Raw genomic sequence first — 17,887 nt, 5'->3', positions numbered from 1 at the left:
TTTATTATAAGCTCCCAGTAAAAAGAAGGTAATCAAGAATGAAATAGAAATATACAGTAGAATCTCGAAATCAATACAAGGAATGACAATATTGAAAAGTTCATTAAACTAAGAAGGTTAAAATAATTAGCAAGCATAAAGTTGAAAGAAAAAAATAAAGGATATTAATTGTTAAATGACATGACTATACTGAATTTTCTTATTTAAAAACAAAGATATCAGATTGTGTAAACTTTAGAGGAAGAAAACTCCGTGCTATAACGAAAGTTTGAATTAAGGAGGTATTTACCTTTTTCGCTTACCATAGTCCTAGACACATTATTTCAATTACTTTTTTACTAAGCTTATAAAAATTATATAAGTTGGTTCAAACATTTGAATAAGTATTTTATTATTAAAGATTGTTGTCTTGAAAAGTTATATACTTATTCTAACAACACTGCTATTTCTTGAAATTTTTTTCAAGAAGATTCTAAGACATGATCTTTTAAAATATTCTCACTGGTGGCATAGCTAGTGTTTAGGGGGAAAACAGATCCTAGTCCTAGTTTTTTATTCAATAAGAAAAAGCATACGTATATTATACACACACACACACACACATATACACATGTAACCGTAAAATAATGGTTTTTTTGTTTATAAAACAGTCATGAGACAGCTTGGAAAAGGAGTTCAAAAAATATGTTTGTGTAGTGACATCATTAGAAGTGTACTTTTCATACTAGTTATTCTGTAAAAGCATTATGTTCATTAGGATATATAAGTTCTGATAGAATATAAACTCTTGATGCATTGTGTAGATAATAGGAAAGTTTTATTTTTCCTTAATTATTATTTTTTTCTTTTTCATCACTGCTGTGAAGTACAAATAATATATATATTTAGAAAAAATAATCCTTCAGTCTTGGTAGAAATGTTTGACTTTGAACTCTTACATAATCTTTTTTTCTTTTTAGTGTGGACGTAGTCAACTCATTCTTCAAAAAATTCAAACGTTACTTGAGAGAGCTTTTAGTTTAAACCCTCAGCAATCAGAATTTGCTACAGAACTTGGATACCAAATGATTTTACAAGGAAGAGTTAAAGAGGCACTGAAGTGGTATAAGACCGCCATGACACTTGATGAGACTAGTGTGTCTGCCCTAGTTGGTATGACAACTGTTTTCATAAATATTTATAATACAGATACAAGTAGCAATTGCTTTTAACTTGCCATTAGAGAAGAACACAAGTATTTTGTGGTTTTCTAAACTTAAATTGTTCTCTACTGCCCAGATTCGAAAAAGTCATGTCTTTAAAAATAAAATTTTTAATTCACAAATAATATCTTGAGAGAACAGATTTATATAAGGTGGTTCCTATAAATTATGAATTCTTCAGTAAATGATTTTATAAGGTCCAAGGCTACCCATTTTATTTTTTTTTCACTGTTTTCATTTTCTTTCTTTCTGTTGTTTTTAATCTAAAATGTTAAAGTATCGTGATGGGGGAAAACGTGTTTTATTAATGTTGTCATGTTAGCTTGAAGAGTGCATGCCTGAATTGGTGTGAACTTTGACTGTCTTTCTCCTGTTTGATTTTAGGATTTATCCAATGTCAGCTGATAGAAGGGCAATTACAGGATGCAGATCAGCAGCTAGAATTTTTAAATGAAATTCAGCAGTCCATTGGAAAATCTGCGGTACAGTATTTTATTTTATCAGGTGGTCGATGCTAGCTGTTTATAAAATATGAAATTATAAATCAGTCTTATTGTTTTGTAATGGCTGGAAAGCACTAGTGTACACTAATTTTAATATGTAATTGCATTTATTAATTTACCTCCATGCAAAATGAAACTTTTTCTGAATGATTATAAAAGTCTATTCAAGCTAATACTTGAGTTTGAACAAATAATTGCGTATCAGTAGCACATTATATGCATTTGAAATCTGAGTAGAAATAAATGGCTTTATAGCTAAATGGAATAATTTATGAAAACTACTTATTTTCTAGGAATTAATCTATTTACATGCAGTTCTTGCCATGAAGAAAAATAAACGACAAGAAGAAGTTATTAATTTGTTAAATGATGTCCTGGACACTCATTTTTCACAAATTGAAGGTTTGCCTCTTGGCATACAGTATTTTGAAAAGCTAAATCCTGATTTCTTGTTAGAAATTGTTACAGAATATCTGAGCTTCTGTCCAATGCAGGTAAGTAATTATGGGACTTACTTTCAAGGATGCATTTACATGATGTTTTATGAAAGAACTTAAAAGTTTTCTTTGATGCATTAGACTATATCGGCATCTTAAAATGGTAGTATTTGTATCTATGTTAGTTGAAATCGCTTTTAATCAGACTGTTTTTAGTAATGACTGCTGTCAACTACTGAAAGTATTGGTTTGCAGATATTCATTTGTATTTCATAAAATCTTAAAATCTTCAGTTTAAAGAAATATTAAAAGTCATCTAATTCAGACACCTACATTATATTTGCATCCAGTCTGTAACATCACTGTCAAGTGCCTATCCCACATCTGGACATACTTAGAAATGAAGTTCTTATCATATAACTATGATTGTTAGCCTGTATTTCCTGTGTTAAGTCAAACTCTGCTTTTGGTTTAAAAAAAAAAAAAAAAAAAAAGGACCATTTACTGGTCTTCCTTCTGCTCCTTGGATTGACATAGAGCAAGTCCAGTTGCTTAGAGCAAGGATCATTCCTCATTCATTAAACAGACCTTCAGATATTGGCAATTAGTTTTCATGTTCCACTAAACAACTCCAGGTTTCCAGCCATTTATTTTTTATATGAAATAGTTTTGAGAATTCTGTTTGTGAATCTGATGATATTCTTTATTTTGTCTGTTCCTCTCATTAAGCTCACTATTCCAGATGTGGATTTGACCTGCAAGAACTAGAATAGACCTTTTCCTCCCTTATTCTGGAAGTCCATCCAACTTTCTTTTTATAATTCACATTACATTAATTACCTCTATTGAATTAACAGTTAATTAAAAACTTTCAGTCTCTTGTTGTACCTTTGGACTCAAATGTAGGACTCTACATTTATTCTATGAAATTTTATCTTTTCAGATTCATCTCATGAAATGAATTCAGATTCATTCCATGCTATATCCATTCCATGTTATCATATCCATTCCATGTTATCATATCCATTTCATGTTATCATATTCCTTGTGGATCATGATTGTCACCTATTTTAAATGGATCTTTATTGTCATCTGTCATCTGCTTTATCTAGCTCTGAGATAACTGTTACTATAATGTTCTCTTCCAAGTATTAACAGTTTTGAGTAGACCTGAAGATAAAACCCTATGTTGTACTACCAGAGAGTTCTTTCCAAATTGATGTGGATTTATTAGTCAGCACTCTTATTACAGATAGTAAGCAGATACAGACATCCTAACTTTACTGTATTCAGCTCACATTCAACACAGGGATATCAGGGCAGGCACTATCAAGCATTCCATTGCTGAAAGCAAACTTCTTAGCATTCTCCCTGATCTACAGCTTTGGTAACTGTGTTAACATGGGAAATAAGGAAAATGACCTTCCCTTAGGGAACCCTAAGGGAACCCATTCAGCCTTTTCGATTATCATGTCCTTTTCTAGGCTTTCATTGCTATTTATTTTTTAAACTTAAACCCTCAGAGAATTGTACCTGGGATTGATCTCAGACTCCCCAGTCATAATCCATTTCACTTGCTTGGAAGTTGGAATATGTTTTTTTCAGTATTAATCTAGTATTCAGGATTCATTCTACGAATGTTTATAGAGTACCTAGCACTCTACTTGGAGCTGGGGAAATACCCATGTAAAACAAACTACATTCCTTTCCCCTGAGGCATGTATTCCAATGGGAGGAGACAGATAATATAATGAAGTCAATTGTATATTATGTTTAGAAAATGACAGGAGAAAATAATAGAGCATGGTGGGGTGATGGTGATTTTAGATACAGTGGTCAGGATAGGCCTTATGAAGAGGGTAAGATCTGACCAAAGACTTAAAAATAGGGTGTGTGTGAGTGTGTGTGTGTGTGTGTGTGTGTGTGTATATATAACTAATAAGATATGTATATATAAAATGAATAGTGTATATAACTAATAGTATGTGTGTGTATATATATGGGAGTTTATATATATAGTCCTTATATACATATGGGAGTTTATTAAGGAGTATTAACTCACATGATCACATTGTCCCACAGTAGGCTGTCTGTAAGCTGAGGAGCAAAGAAGCCAGTCCAAGTCCCAAAGCTGAAGAACGTGGAGTCTGATGTTCAAGGGCAGGAAGCATCCAGCATGAGAGAAAGATGTAGACTTGGAGGCTAAGCCTGTCTAGTCTTTTCATGTTTTTCTCCCTGCTTTATATTCTGGCCATGCTGGCAGCTGATTAGACAGTGCCCACCCAAATGAGGGTGGGTCTGCCTTTCTCAGCCTATTGGCTCAAATGTTAATCTCCTTTGGCAACATCCTCACAGACACACCCAAAATCAAGACTTTGCGTCCTGCAGTAAAATCAAGTTGACAGTATTAACCATCACAGAACATGTGAAAATATGGTAGAGTGTTTCAGACAATGGGAGCAGCTGGTACAGAAGCCCAAAGGGACACGAGGAGACAAATGTGGCTGAGGCAGGGTGAGGAGGAGTAGAGTAGTCAGAGATGAGGTTATCCCAAGGAGACGAGCCCAAGTAGGGCCATAGCAGTTCTTATAACTCCTTTGGCTTTAATTCTGAGTACAATGGGATACAATGGGGAGTCACCAAAAGACTTCCAGCATGATGCAAGTCAACACTTTAACCCAGTGTTTTCATGGATTTCTCTATCAGATGTGCTGAGAATAAACTGTAATAGAACAAGAAATAATGCATTAAGTGGTAGTTGGGTCTCTAGTTCAACTAGACATCCTATTTTCCTTTACCAGGAAATTCTGTTTTCCTTTACCAGCATGATAGAAAGTAATCAGCGTATGTGATTCTATTTTCATAGGGAAATATGAGAAAAGCAGAATTGTCTCTTTAGCTCTGTTCCTACTTCTTTGACCCTTTTATAGACATAGTTTTGTTTAGAATTTTAGTTGAACAAATGATATCTTAAAGATTGTCTGCATAACTTTTTTCTATAATTGCACATTGAAATTGTTTGCAGTAAAATGATGGTTCTCAATAACTCATTCTTAGCAGGTGACAAAGAACATTATCAGAACCTCACCATCACTTACACTTTCACTATTTTTACTTAGGCTGAAAAAAATACATATTTTTAAACTATTTGCTGTGTATCTATTATTGTGCAAAGAAGCATAAAAATCTTATCTTCAAGACACATAAAAACCTTAGGCCTATAAAAGAAGCAAAACTAAATAAGAAACTACCAGTAGAACTGTATAGGTATTATAGAGTGTTAAATTTTATTATATAGATTGTATGTGAAGAATTTAAAGAAATTGAAGTATTCTAGGCAACAGTAGTCATACTCTGATTATCTTTTTGAGTGATACATTGTGTGTGTGTAAGTTGTAGCACTTTCTTGTTAGTAATAATGGCTCATTATAGGAGTGATTTTCCGTAAGAAGGCACAGTCCAGTTAGAGATCTTTATGTGTCAGGGGGCGTGGGGTGGAGAGGATCAGCCTCATATAAAGAAACAGCCGTAGTAAGGCAAAGCAGGAGGGATGAACATTTTATATTTAAATTCTGATATCACAGTACTAAACTTGTGATTGGATGACCATTGGATAAAGGTTGATTGGGTAGACAGCCATTATAAGAATAAGAAACAGTGAAAAGAATAAAGCAGTGTTCTAGTATCACTTTAATTATCATACTCATTATTAATTGAAAGGAAAACTTTGAGGGTCTAAAACATGCCAGGCTGAAGAGTGGGGAATGTAAAAGTATGAGACTTTTAGTTTAATATAGTGAGTGTTCTACCTTCTGTTTACCAGTGGGGGAAATCTGAATTCTTTAAAAACTGGCTTCACAGTACTCTAGGGGGTAATGAGAGTAATTGAATTGAGCAAATCACAAGGCATATCTAGAATTTGAACACTTACTGCCTTGACTGTGTCAATTCTAGTAAGAAACTCTACCTCTCAGTTATCTTTCCTTTAATAACAGATATATTTATCTGATAAAACTTTTGAACAGATATACTCACTTGATATGTTATCCATTTAGTAATTGTATAATAGTTTCATAATTATTTTGCTGAATAAGAGCCATTATTTGTATTGTCTGTTCATAGATCCCAGGGAAATAAATTAGTATTAGTTAAGTCATAGTAAAGATATTATGAAATAAATGAAATCAAAGAAATTTTAGAAAAATATGTATAGTTTGGTTATACTAAAATTAATATATGTTTATTTTTAGCTAAATATAATTTTACACTTATAAAATGATCTGCTGATTTGTTTTGTTTAGCCTGCAAGTCCTGGGCAACCTCTTTGTCCACTTCTCAGGCGTTGTGTCTCAGTCCTGGAGACTGTAGTAAGAACTGTTCCAGGTCTTCTGCAAACTGTCTTCCTAATAGCAAAAGTGAAATATTTGTCAGGTAGAGTATACCTTAAAAACTTTTAACGTTTTTATTCTGATGTTGATAAAAACAAGTGTGAATAAATTAAGCACTCTGTGTATATAGAGAATAGTCACATAAAATGTACATTTTGTATATGCATAGATAAGTAATTTTAATCCAAAATAGAATTGCATAACTTACTATTTAATTCTTTAAAAATTACTATAAACTTGTGTGGCTTAAGCAAATTGCTGGGAAAATGCAGTTGTACCACTTTAAAAAAAGTCTGTCAGAAATTACTGGAGACTAGCAATAAGAATTTACAGTCATTAATCCATGGTTGTGTTTTTACTGGTATAACCAAATGCAACATTTGCCAGATTTCAGGCCCTAATGAAAAGTACCAAGTAATTCTTGTTTAGTTTCTGTAAATAGTTATGGATAGCTTAAAATAAAAATGACTCAGTTATAACCTTAGTTTTCTAAGGCACAGACAAATACATGACTTTACACGTAGAAATAGACCATGATGGCTGGGCACGGTGGCTCACACCTGTAATCCCAGCACTTTGGGAGGCCAAAGTGAGCAGATTACTTGAGCCTGGGAGTTCAAGACCAGCCTGGGCAACATGGTGAAACCTCATCTCTACAAAAAAATACAAAAATTAGCTGGGCTTGGTGGCACGTGCCTGTAGTCCCAGCTACTCAGAAGGCTGAAGTGAGAGGATCACCTGAGCCCAGAGAGGTTGAGGCTGCAGTGAGCCAGGATCACGCCACTGCACTCCAGTGTGGGTGAGGGGAGTGAGACCCTGTCTCCAAAAAAAAAGACCGAGCCTGGCGCAGTGGCTCACGCCTGTAATCCCAACACTTTGGGAGGCAGAGGTGGGCAAATCACGAGGACGAGGTCAGGAGATCGAGACCATCTGGCTAACGTGGTGAAACCCCGTCTCTACTGAAACTACAAAAAATTAGCGAGGCATAGTGGCGGGCACCTATAGTCCCAGCTACTCAGGAGGCTGAGGCAGGAGAATGGCCTGAACCCAGGAGGCGGAGCTTGCAGTGAGCCGAGATGGCATGGCTGCACTCCAGCCTGGGCGATAGAACAAGACTCCATCTCAAAAAAATAAAAATAAAAAACCAAAATTCCATCATATCATGCTTGTCTATATGTACCTTTGCCAACTGCCTGCTATAAAAGTAAATAAAGTTTGTAAAACTGAAAGAGCAGAAACCAGCTTAAAAGGTTTTTTCATAAAGTTATTTCCTGTTATATAATGGAGTAATGAGATTGCCTTTACTGTTTCTTTGGACCTCTGTTTTCATTTTTTAATTTTTTATTTCAATTTTTTATTTGTGTTGGGTACAAATAGTTTTTGGTTACATGGATGAATTGTATAGTGCTGAAGTCTGGAATTTTAGTGCACTCATCACACAAGTAGTGTACATTGTACCCAATATGAAGCTATCTCACACCCTCTTCCCATCCTGCCTCTTCTAAGTCTCCAAAGTCCACTATGTCACTCTGTTTGCCTTTTTACCCATAGCTTAGCTGCTACTAATAAGTGAGAACATACCGGTATTTGGTTTTCCATTCCTCAGTTACTTTATTTAGAGTAATGGCCTCCAGTTCCATCCAGGTTGCTATAAAACATGTTATTTCTTTTTTTCTTTTTTTTTTGCAGCTAAGTAGTATTCTATGGTGTATACATACCACATTTTCTTTATCCACCCATATATACCACATTTTCTTTATCCACTCATTGGTTGATGGGCACTTATGTTGGTTCTATATCTTTGCAGTTATGAATTGTACTGCAATAAACATACACGTGCAGGTGACTTTTTGATATGATGACTTCTTTTCCTTTGAATAGATATCCAGTAGTGGGATTGCTGGATTGAATGGTAAATCTACTTTTAGTTCTTTGAGAAATCTTCATACTATTCTCCAAAGAGGTTTTACTAATTTACATTCACACCAGCAATGTATAACTGTTCCCTTTGACAACATCCATGCCATGCCAACATCTTTTTTTTTTTTTTTTTTTTTTTTTTTTTTGCCTTTGTTATAATGGCTATTCTGGCTGTGGTAAGGTGGTCCCTAACTATAGTTTTAATTTACATTTCCCTGATGATCAGCAATGTTGAGCATTTTTTTAAATGTTTGTTGGCCATCTGTGTATCTTCTTCTGGGAAATGTCTATTCATGTCATTTGCCCACTTTTTAATGGGATTATTTTTTTCTTGATGATTTGTTTGGATTCCTTATAGATTGTAGAAATTACAGACTTCTGTTTTAGCTGTTAAAAACATTTAGATGATGTCAGAGGGTGGTTTTACCTCTAAAATATTTCAGTTGTAAGAAGTGATACTAATACCTTCTGATTGAATTGTACCATTAAACCACAGGATATTTCAGCTTTTCTCCTAATTGGAAGGGGTATCACGCACTATATAATTAGACTGGGACTTTGATTTCTATAATTTATTAAGTGTTTATTTTATAATGTGAAAATTTATATGAATAAGTTACAATCTAGTAATACTTAATTGTTAAAGTCTCTAGTCATGAAAATGTCTTATATTAATCCCATTTTTAAGAAGAACAGTCTTACATAAGAATGATGCAATGGACTTTGGGGACTTAGGGGAAAGGGCAGGAAGAGAGTGAGGGAAGGATAAAAGACTATATACATTGGATCCAGTGACTGGGTGATGAGTGCACCAGAATTTCAGAAATCACCACTAAATAACTTATTCATGTAACCAAATACTGCCTGTTCCCCAAAAACCTATTGAAATAAAAAATAAAATTTCTAGTAACCAAAAGTTAAAAAAAGGAAGAGCACCCTTAAATCATGTGAAATACTGCTAGCATGTGTCTAAATAGTAGTATTTTTGCTAAATTGCCAACTGAAATGACTTCTGACACCAACTAGTTGGAGTTGGGCCAAACATCACAGGTTAAGGGCACAGTCTTCCATAAAACTGCCCTCACTTCAGACACCAGCCATAGATTTGGGCATTCCTAGAGCCTCCTGTGCTTTTGACTAGCTGCAAATTTGGAGGTCCCTCGGTTTCATTCATTTACTAGAATTACAGAACTCAAGAAAGCACTAGGCTTAAAATTACAGTTTTATTATAGCAACAGGATACTAACCCAAATCAGCAACAGGGAAAGATGCACAGGGTGAGGTCTGAAGCTTCCGTTGTCCTCTCCCCATGGAGTCAGGAGATATCACTTCCTGACATGTCGATGTGTGACAATCAGAGTATTAGCAGCCAGGGAAGCTCACCAAGGTTTGGTGTCCATAGCTTTTATTGGGATTTCATTAAGTAGACATGGATTAAATCATTGGCCATATGATTGAATTCAATCTCCAGTCCCCACCGACTGATAATGTGGCTCTAAGCCCCAACCTGCTAATCACAGGGTTGGTCTTTCTGGCACAGCCAGCCCCCATTTCAAGTCTTATCTTTAGCATAAACTATCTAGGGGCATGCCATGAGTCTCCTCATTAGGATAAACTATCAGGGTCCATAAAGAGTAACACAGACATCCCTAAGATGAAGGAAATTCCACGAGTTAGAGACTCCTTCCAGGAACCCAAGACAAATGCCAGCCAAATGCTTTATTACACAGAACTCTGACAAAGACAGATACACAGGACTGAAATGTCTTTCAGTTTCACTCAAGGGAAATTGGACTGCTCTTAGAAAGAATGTGATGTTGGTGTTGATCTCTGGTGACGTGGTCTATTTTCCTCAACAGTAATGACCCACTTCTCATTTTTAAATATTTAGTATCCTTCTAAATATTTTAAATATTTAGTTTCCTACCCTACATATCCATCTCCTCACCCTTAAAAGAAACAAAGATTCTCATTTCTGTTACTCATACAGTACTCATTTTCTTCAGTCTCTTACTTGCAAACCCTAATTCTCTATGCACTTTCTCCTGTTAGTACAACCTCTTTCTTCAAATTATGGCCTTAAGCCTTCTCCTTCCTAAGATAATTTTCACACAAATTTATTATTCCTAACTTTTCCTTTTTTTACCTGTGCAGTTTTGAGTGTTGGATTGTATCACAATAAATAAAGAATCTAGCATCATTAATTATGCTTGACGTTTGATTGCTAAACTTTGATGCTATGTTTAGTAAGTTATTATGCTCTCTCAGCCAGTTAGTTTTCTGTTAATCCTCCGTCTCTGAGAAGAACATTTTCAGTCTCAGTGCATTTCTATGACCAGTAAGTTCAGCCTTATTTTGCTGACATCAGGTGAGGTTGAGGGGCATAATTCAACAGAAAATCATTTAGGCTGTCTTCTTCCCCCATTCTCCTAGCAAGGTTGAATGGGGAGTTGTTCTATTTACATCTTCTTAAGGCCCATTTATGAGGTGACTAAGTGCAGATCAGTGTGGGTTACATCATGAGAAACTTCTAAGACTTAGGATCAATGCAATGTTTTCCTCTGAAGAGCCTCTTCTTACCATGTCTATCAGCCCAAGGTCAATTCCTCGATTCCTGTCACTTTAATCTTGATTATTTCCTTCTATTTTAAGACTCCCAGATATGTAACTGGCATTATTTCAGTTGGTATTTAAAGGTATTTTAAATCTATAACTCGTATTTCTGAATCTCAGAAGTATATCCTTAGGCCTTTTTTGTTATTTTATGTGTAGTAGTAATAGAATTTTTGACCAAGAATGATTACTAGACTAATATGCTCTTTGTTAACATAAGTGACACTACAAAATTCTAGCTATTTAAATGAAATGTCTTTGTTATGCATAATTTATTTTAATGAAATTATAAATAAAACCTTTTTTTTTTGACAAGGAAAATAAAGGTCGGTTTATTGGCCTCTCAGTAACGCCAGTGCCTGGCTCTCATCCTTTCCTGCTTTCCCTGGCTTGCTCGTTAGGATCAAGGGCTTGCCTGACTTGCAGGTGTATTCTTTCATGTGGACTAGAAGGAAGCTGACTAGTGCAGATGGAATTAAACCATGGCCTATGAACAGCAAACTTTAAGTTTACAAACACTAGGACTCTCCGTGAACTAAACGGTCTTCTTCCTCTTGCCTCTCAGATCTCCATTTCTTAATCATTTGAATTATAACAATGCATTGTTTTTCTTATTAGGTGATATTGAAGCAGCTTTTAATAACCTTCAGCATTGCTTAGAACACAATCCCTCTTATGCCGATGCTCATCTGCTGCTAGCTCAGGTTTACTTGTCTCAAGAAAAAGTCAAATTGTGTTCTCAGTCTCTTGAACTTTGTCTGAGCTATGATTTTAAGGTAAGTATTCCAGACTGAAGTGGATAAGACATGTCACTCTCCTTGAAAGCTTACATATTCAAGTATTTTGTGTTTTAGCCTGTAGTATTTTGCTAACAGTTGCATTCTTAATGGAAAAAAAAATTGAACTCACAAGCAGTAGGAGGAAAAATTGAGGCAACACAGATATGGATAAAAAACTATGTGGACTTGGTGACAAACGTCCTGAGGTTAATATCTGGTCTTTCACTTCTCTCTGAGCCTCAGTTTTCTTTTCTGTAAAACTCACTTACTAATACTTTGCTGTTACAATGAGAATTAAATGCAATAATGAAGGTATATAAAAATGATGATAAACTCTAGATCCTTATGTCAAATATTTTTATGTATAAAGATAATAATTGTTTATTTCTTGGGCCTTAGTTTTTAATAACTTCTTTTTGGATTCATTGTGAAAGAACATCTTGTCATTTTGAAAGTAATCTTGTGGTTTGAGGATATAAACACAGTACATTTCTATCCAAGATATTATGTGTTACATCCAGTATCCCCTCAACGTTAGGGAAAATCCTAGGTTCAGTTGCTTCCTGTATTACCTCGAGTCATGGAGGAGCTCTTATTGCTTTTGCTTTGCTTCACAGGGTCATGAACCCTGTTAAGGGAGAACCCTTCAGTGAGTTAGAGAATCCTAATTAAGATTTGTAGAAAATATCACTTGCTTCTTAGGATAGTGGTTTTCAAGACTAGTGGTATGTCAGAGACCCAGTGCTGGTGCCACACCTCTACTGAGTCAAATTCTCTGAGGGAGGAGCACGAGTGTGAGTCTCACACGAAGCTCTGTAAGCAAATGTCCAGGCTGCCTAAGGTTGAGAACTTCAGCATCAGAAGGACTATAGACTTCCTAATCGCTAGGTGACTGCCATGTCACCTCATTCTGAGTCCTGTCCTTCCCTTTTACTTCTTTTTCCTAACTCATTTTATCATTGTCTTATGTTTTCTGTATATACTGTTTATAGCCAACGTAAAGATGGAAGCTTTAGAACTGCATATTTAGGAGTAGTGTCAAAGGGGAAGGTCAATGCTTCATTAAAATGTCCTGAAACTTTTAATCTTCAAATTTAAAAAAGGGGAAAAACAGTGTTTCTAGAAATCTGATAACTTTGTATCAGTCCTAAAAGTGCCTCATAAAGAAATTCCTTTCCTGAAAATTCAAATAATCGCTTAGAATGTATTTGCTAGCCTTATAAACCTTGTTTACACTTTCTCTTCTGTCACAGGAGAAATATGTAATCAACCTCTTTGTCATCTCAAAGGATGCAGGGAGAAGCAATTTTCCTGAATCCAATTTAATATGATAAATAATCAGAGGATTAATAAGAGGGCAGAGATAGACTTCATGCATACAATCAAAGATGGACTGTTCTCAGTGATCTCATTATTTTAATGTTTGAGGGATTGTAAATTATGTGTTGATATTGTAGGCACTCAAAGGAAATACTATTAAATATTATTTTTCAGGTGAGAGAATATCCTTTATATCATTTGATAAAAGCCCAGTCACAAAAGAAAATGGGAGAAATAGCAGATGCAATTAAAACACTGCATATGGCAATGAGTTTACCAGGAATGAAAAGAATTGGAGCTTCCACAAAATCAAAAGACAGAAAAACTGAAGTTGATACAAGCCATCGTTTATCGATCTTTCTCGAATTGATAGAGCTTCACCGCTTAAATGGAGAGCAGGTAGGTCAAGTTTCAATTTAAGGGCTCAGATGTGAACTTTCCTATTCTAACATATATATTAGTAGAAAATGAAAAGCTGGCTGGGCACGGTGGCTCACACCTGTAATCCCAGCACTTTGGGAGGCCAAGTCGAGTGGATCATCTGAGGTCAGGAGTTTGAGACCAGCCTGGCCAATATGGTGAAACCCTGTCTCTACTAAAAATACACAAAAATTAGCTGGACGTGGTAGTACGTGCCTGTAGTTCCAGCTGCTTGGGAAGCTGAGTGAGGCAAGAGAATCGCTTGAACCTAGGAGGCAGAGGTTGCAGCGAGCCGAGATCATGCCACTGCACTCCAGCCTGGGTGACAGAACAAGACTCCATCTCAAAAAAGAAAAGAAATGAAAAGCTAAATGTATTGCCTTGACCAAGTGGTAAACTTTAGAAAAATTTATTTTTCATTACCTTGTACTAAAACATAAACTTCCTGTAAGCCCCTGAAAGTTGAACATAATTTGCTCCTGGGTGACCTAAAGTATCAGTGTGCTCATGATGACTACAATGGAACATAATAACATGATGTACAACTCTCTTGGTTACTGTGAATGTAATAATATAATGCAGTTATAATCCTATGAATCCCTAAAAAGACTTACACACATATACACAAACACATATTTATGCACACTCTAGAACTACTGAATTAAAAAGAAAGTACCAACCTGAAATTCTAGTAGATGAGGAAACAAAATAAATACTTGAATGAATACTCATAGGAATATTATAAAGTCAGATATTTAAAAAAATAATAATATATACAGATAAGATAGTAATTCTGGGAGAATTAAACTTGGTAGAAAATGAGGAACTCAAAGTCATTTGTATCAGTTTTAGGTTGCAGCACTTGCTAATCACTTATTTTTCATATTTTAATGAAAATTAAGAAGGCTATATTTCTAAATATTTGCCAGATCACAAAGAATTTCCATTTGTTTATTGTATTTTTTAGTGATAAGGTCTCACTCTGTCTCCTTGCTGGCATGCAGTGATACAATCATAGCTCACTGCAACCTCCTGGGCCCAAGGGATTTTCCCATCTCAGCCTCTCAAGTAGCTGGGCCATGCCCAGCTAGTTTTTAAAATATTTTGTAGAGGGTCTCCCTGCGTTATGCAGGATGGTCTCAAACTCCTGGGCTCAAGTGATCCACCCAGCTCAGCCTCCCAAAGTGCTGGAATTACAGGTGTGAGAGAATTTCTGTTTTACTAATTAACTTAAAGTACATTTAACAAGTAAGGCCAATTATGCCCTATATAGTTGATTCTAAGGTACACTTAAATTACATTTTAACATTTCTGGAATTCTTGTAATCTATGAAGTTGAGATGACTCTTAAATGACATTTTCGATTCATCAAGGTACACATTTGGAAATAAGGTAGAATATTCACCTAAAGTGTAGTAACAATGTTGTTCTGGTGGAGGGAATAAAGTAATCTGCCACTTAATGAAGACCCAGTGTGTACAGCTCTTCATTATACAATGCTGGGTGCTAAGTAAGTGCTCATTAATATAGTATATTATAATATAGCAGTGACCCTCTGTAGCAGCTGCTGTTGTCCTAGGTGTGAAAACATTTATCTAGCTAACAGTATTTACAGCCTCATCTGATTTTGGTCATGGGTTTAGTTTTAAATTTTTGAGGTTTCAGAAAATTCTATTAATTTATTTCATAAATATTATAAATGTACTAGCATTTATTCTGTGTTATGAGAAAATCTCTCTTTCTAGTGTTATTTGTTCACTATTTTGGAAGAATGATATTTTAATTTCATCTTTACAGCATGAGGCAGCCAAAGTTTTACAAGATGCCATCCATGAATTTTCTGGAACATCTGAAGAAGTGCGGGTTACCATTGCTAATGCAGACCTAGCTCTAGCCCAAGGAGATATTGAACGGGCTTTAAGCATCCTTCAAAATGTTACAGCCGAACAGCCTTATTTTATAGAGGCCAGAGAAAAAATGGCAGATATTTATCTGAAGCACAGAAAAGATAAAATGTTATATATCACTTGTTTTAGGTAAGTAATTGTCTCAACCCATTATATTTTGACACATTTAGCCACTAATATTGATTCCCAATTTTTTTTTTTTTTACTTTCTTCAACTGCTTTGCAAATACTTTACAGATCGTTTTCTGAATGTGGTCTTGATTCCTTCTGCCACCAACCACAATCACTCTAACCAAGTTGTTTGCTCTCCCTAAAACATAATTCTGATTCCTTCAAACTGGCTTACTGTAGTTTCTCAGCTCTCCTTATCAAATATTATTTTTAGACCCTAGATCTTCCTGTTTGAGAAGGGAAAGTGTACCCTGTATTCTAATAACTTAACAGAATCATGTAATGTAACAGTAATCCAGGGGACAGGCAAGCATATTTATTATAGTAGTTGTAGAAAAAAAATTAGTATGTACCATGCTAAGATGTGGGTTACAGATATTTCTTGGTGAAAGAACATGATCTTAAAAGTATGTCACACTGATGCCCTTATGAGTTATAGGGATACATAACACACACACGCATATACACACACACACACGGAGAGAGAGAGAGATTGCTCTTCCTCTTCTCCCCAAACAGAAGGGTAAACATAGAAGCATACACTCTATGTAAGAGAACATTAACGTTATTAGCTCTTGAGGTCATAGTAAACTGTTGATGAAGTAATTCAGTATTGGTTCACCTATATTATATCAAACTCAAAAAGTTGCTCAGATTCTTTGAAGTGCTGAGTGATTCAAAGAAACTGAGCAGCACTGCATGTTTAGATGGATGGACCGGAGTTCCTAGATTGTATTTTCTAAGGTATTTCCAAAAGGTCATCACTGTCATCTCTAATGATACGAAAATAATTCAAAATAGGGTTGACTTATTTTTGATGTAGCATAATGTAGTAGTTAAAAGCATAGATTTTGTTTCAGGAAGATCTGACACATCAGCTGCAACTCTTAACATCATCTGTAAAACTGAGATAATTCTCAAGAATTTTTAGACCAATTAGATGAAATACTCTATGTTAAAGACTTAACACCACGTTGTTATTTCAATAACTTTGGTAATATGACCTTTAGTAGTCTACATTTTCAGGTCAAATGTAAGCAACAAATACTGAAATAAAAGACTTTGTATTTTCTTAAGGTAACTTATTTCAGCATATAATTTATGCCATGAGTATCAGAGCTCAAGATGCATAGGAGGACAGTAAAATTTTATTCTCCCATTGTTTTTTTGGTACCTTCACTCCCACATCATTTCAGAAGTAAGCATAGCAAAATGTATAGGTCCAGACAAGGAGAACTTAGATATTTACTATCTATCTGTACTCGGTTACCTGCATTTCAGGAAATGGAAAGATTCAGTGACAGAAATAACTGATCTAGCATAAACAATTTGGGTGTGGGTATGCATGAGGTTTTTATAATATTACACTGTTGGATATATAGAGATACTCTGAAGGCTACTGGCTAACTGAAATAAGTGAGCTTATTTTTTATTTTATTTTATTTTTGGAAGAAGGTATCTGTATTCAATATACTAAGTAGTGTTGGTCTGATTTCCAGAGAAATTGCTGAAAGAATGGCTAACCCTCGGTCTTTTCTTCTCCTCGGTGATGCATATATGAATATTCTAGAGGTAAAATTTCTGATGTTACTGAACTGCAATTTTTAAAAAATTATTTGTGATGAGTACAACTTCCTATTAAAAGGATGTTTTTTAAAATAATGTTTAATATTTGAAGATCCGGTCATCACAATAAAAGGGAGATATCCATTACAATTTTTAAAAATTGATTTTTCTCTTTTGAGTTGATGCAGAAATTCAGCATTATTGTTATTTGAAATAGAGATGAGACTGGGTGCGGTGGTTCATGCCTGTAATCCCAGCACTTTGGGAGGCCAAGTTGGGCGTATCACTTGAGGTCAGGAGTTCAAGACCAGCTGGCCAACATGGTGAAACCCCATCTCTACTAAAAATACAAAAAATTAGCTGTGCCTGTAGTCCCAGCTATTGAGAAGGCTGAGGCAGGAGAATTGCTTGAACCTGGGAAGTGGAGGTTGCCATGAGCCAAGATTGCACCATGCACTCCATCCTGGGCGACAGAGCAAAACTCCATCTCAAAAAAAAAAAGTAGAGGTGATACCAGAAGTATGTTAGGAATCTTCTTTTTACCAAAGGATAAAGGGAGCTACAGACTAAGATGGTGTTTTCTTCAAAGGGAACCAATCCTCCAGACCTCTATAACTGGCACTTATAATGACTTCTGGAAATGAAAAGTCAACATGGTGTC

The 17,887-nt window shown here is 35.2% G+C and overlaps 1 protein-coding gene across 5 annotated transcripts in view; it reads left to right on the top strand.

Annotated features, from left to right (window-relative positions):
* TTC21B (tetratricopeptide repeat domain 21B) overlaps positions 1 to 17,887 on the top strand; it is an 81,417-nt gene that overhangs the window by 22,404 nt on the left and 41,126 nt on the right. For all 5 annotated transcript variants that reach the window (XM_038001985.2, XM_007965224.3, XM_073019777.1 and 2 more), the window contains exons 9-16: positions 960 to 1,152; positions 1,587 to 1,684; positions 1,999 to 2,199; positions 6,444 to 6,573; positions 11,682 to 11,839; positions 13,337 to 13,561; positions 15,380 to 15,618; positions 17,160 to 17,232. In XM_038001985.2, the coding sequence (XP_037857913.1) occupies positions 960 to 1,152; positions 1,587 to 1,684; positions 1,999 to 2,199; positions 6,444 to 6,573; positions 11,682 to 11,839; positions 13,337 to 13,561; positions 15,380 to 15,618; positions 17,160 to 17,232 (1,317 nt within the window). The remainder of the gene's footprint in view (positions 1 to 959; positions 1,153 to 1,586; positions 1,685 to 1,998; positions 2,200 to 6,443; positions 6,574 to 11,681; positions 11,840 to 13,336; positions 13,562 to 15,379; positions 15,619 to 17,159; positions 17,233 to 17,887) is intronic.

The sequence above is a fragment of the Chlorocebus sabaeus genome, chromosome 10, assembly GCF_047675955.1.
Source record: "Chlorocebus sabaeus isolate Y175 chromosome 10, mChlSab1.0.hap1, whole genome shotgun sequence".
Taxonomy (NCBI): Eukaryota; Metazoa; Chordata; class Mammalia; order Primates; family Cercopithecidae; genus Chlorocebus; species Chlorocebus sabaeus.
Note: the sequence above shows the minus strand (reverse complement) of the source record. Positions and strands in the feature narration are given on the sequence as shown.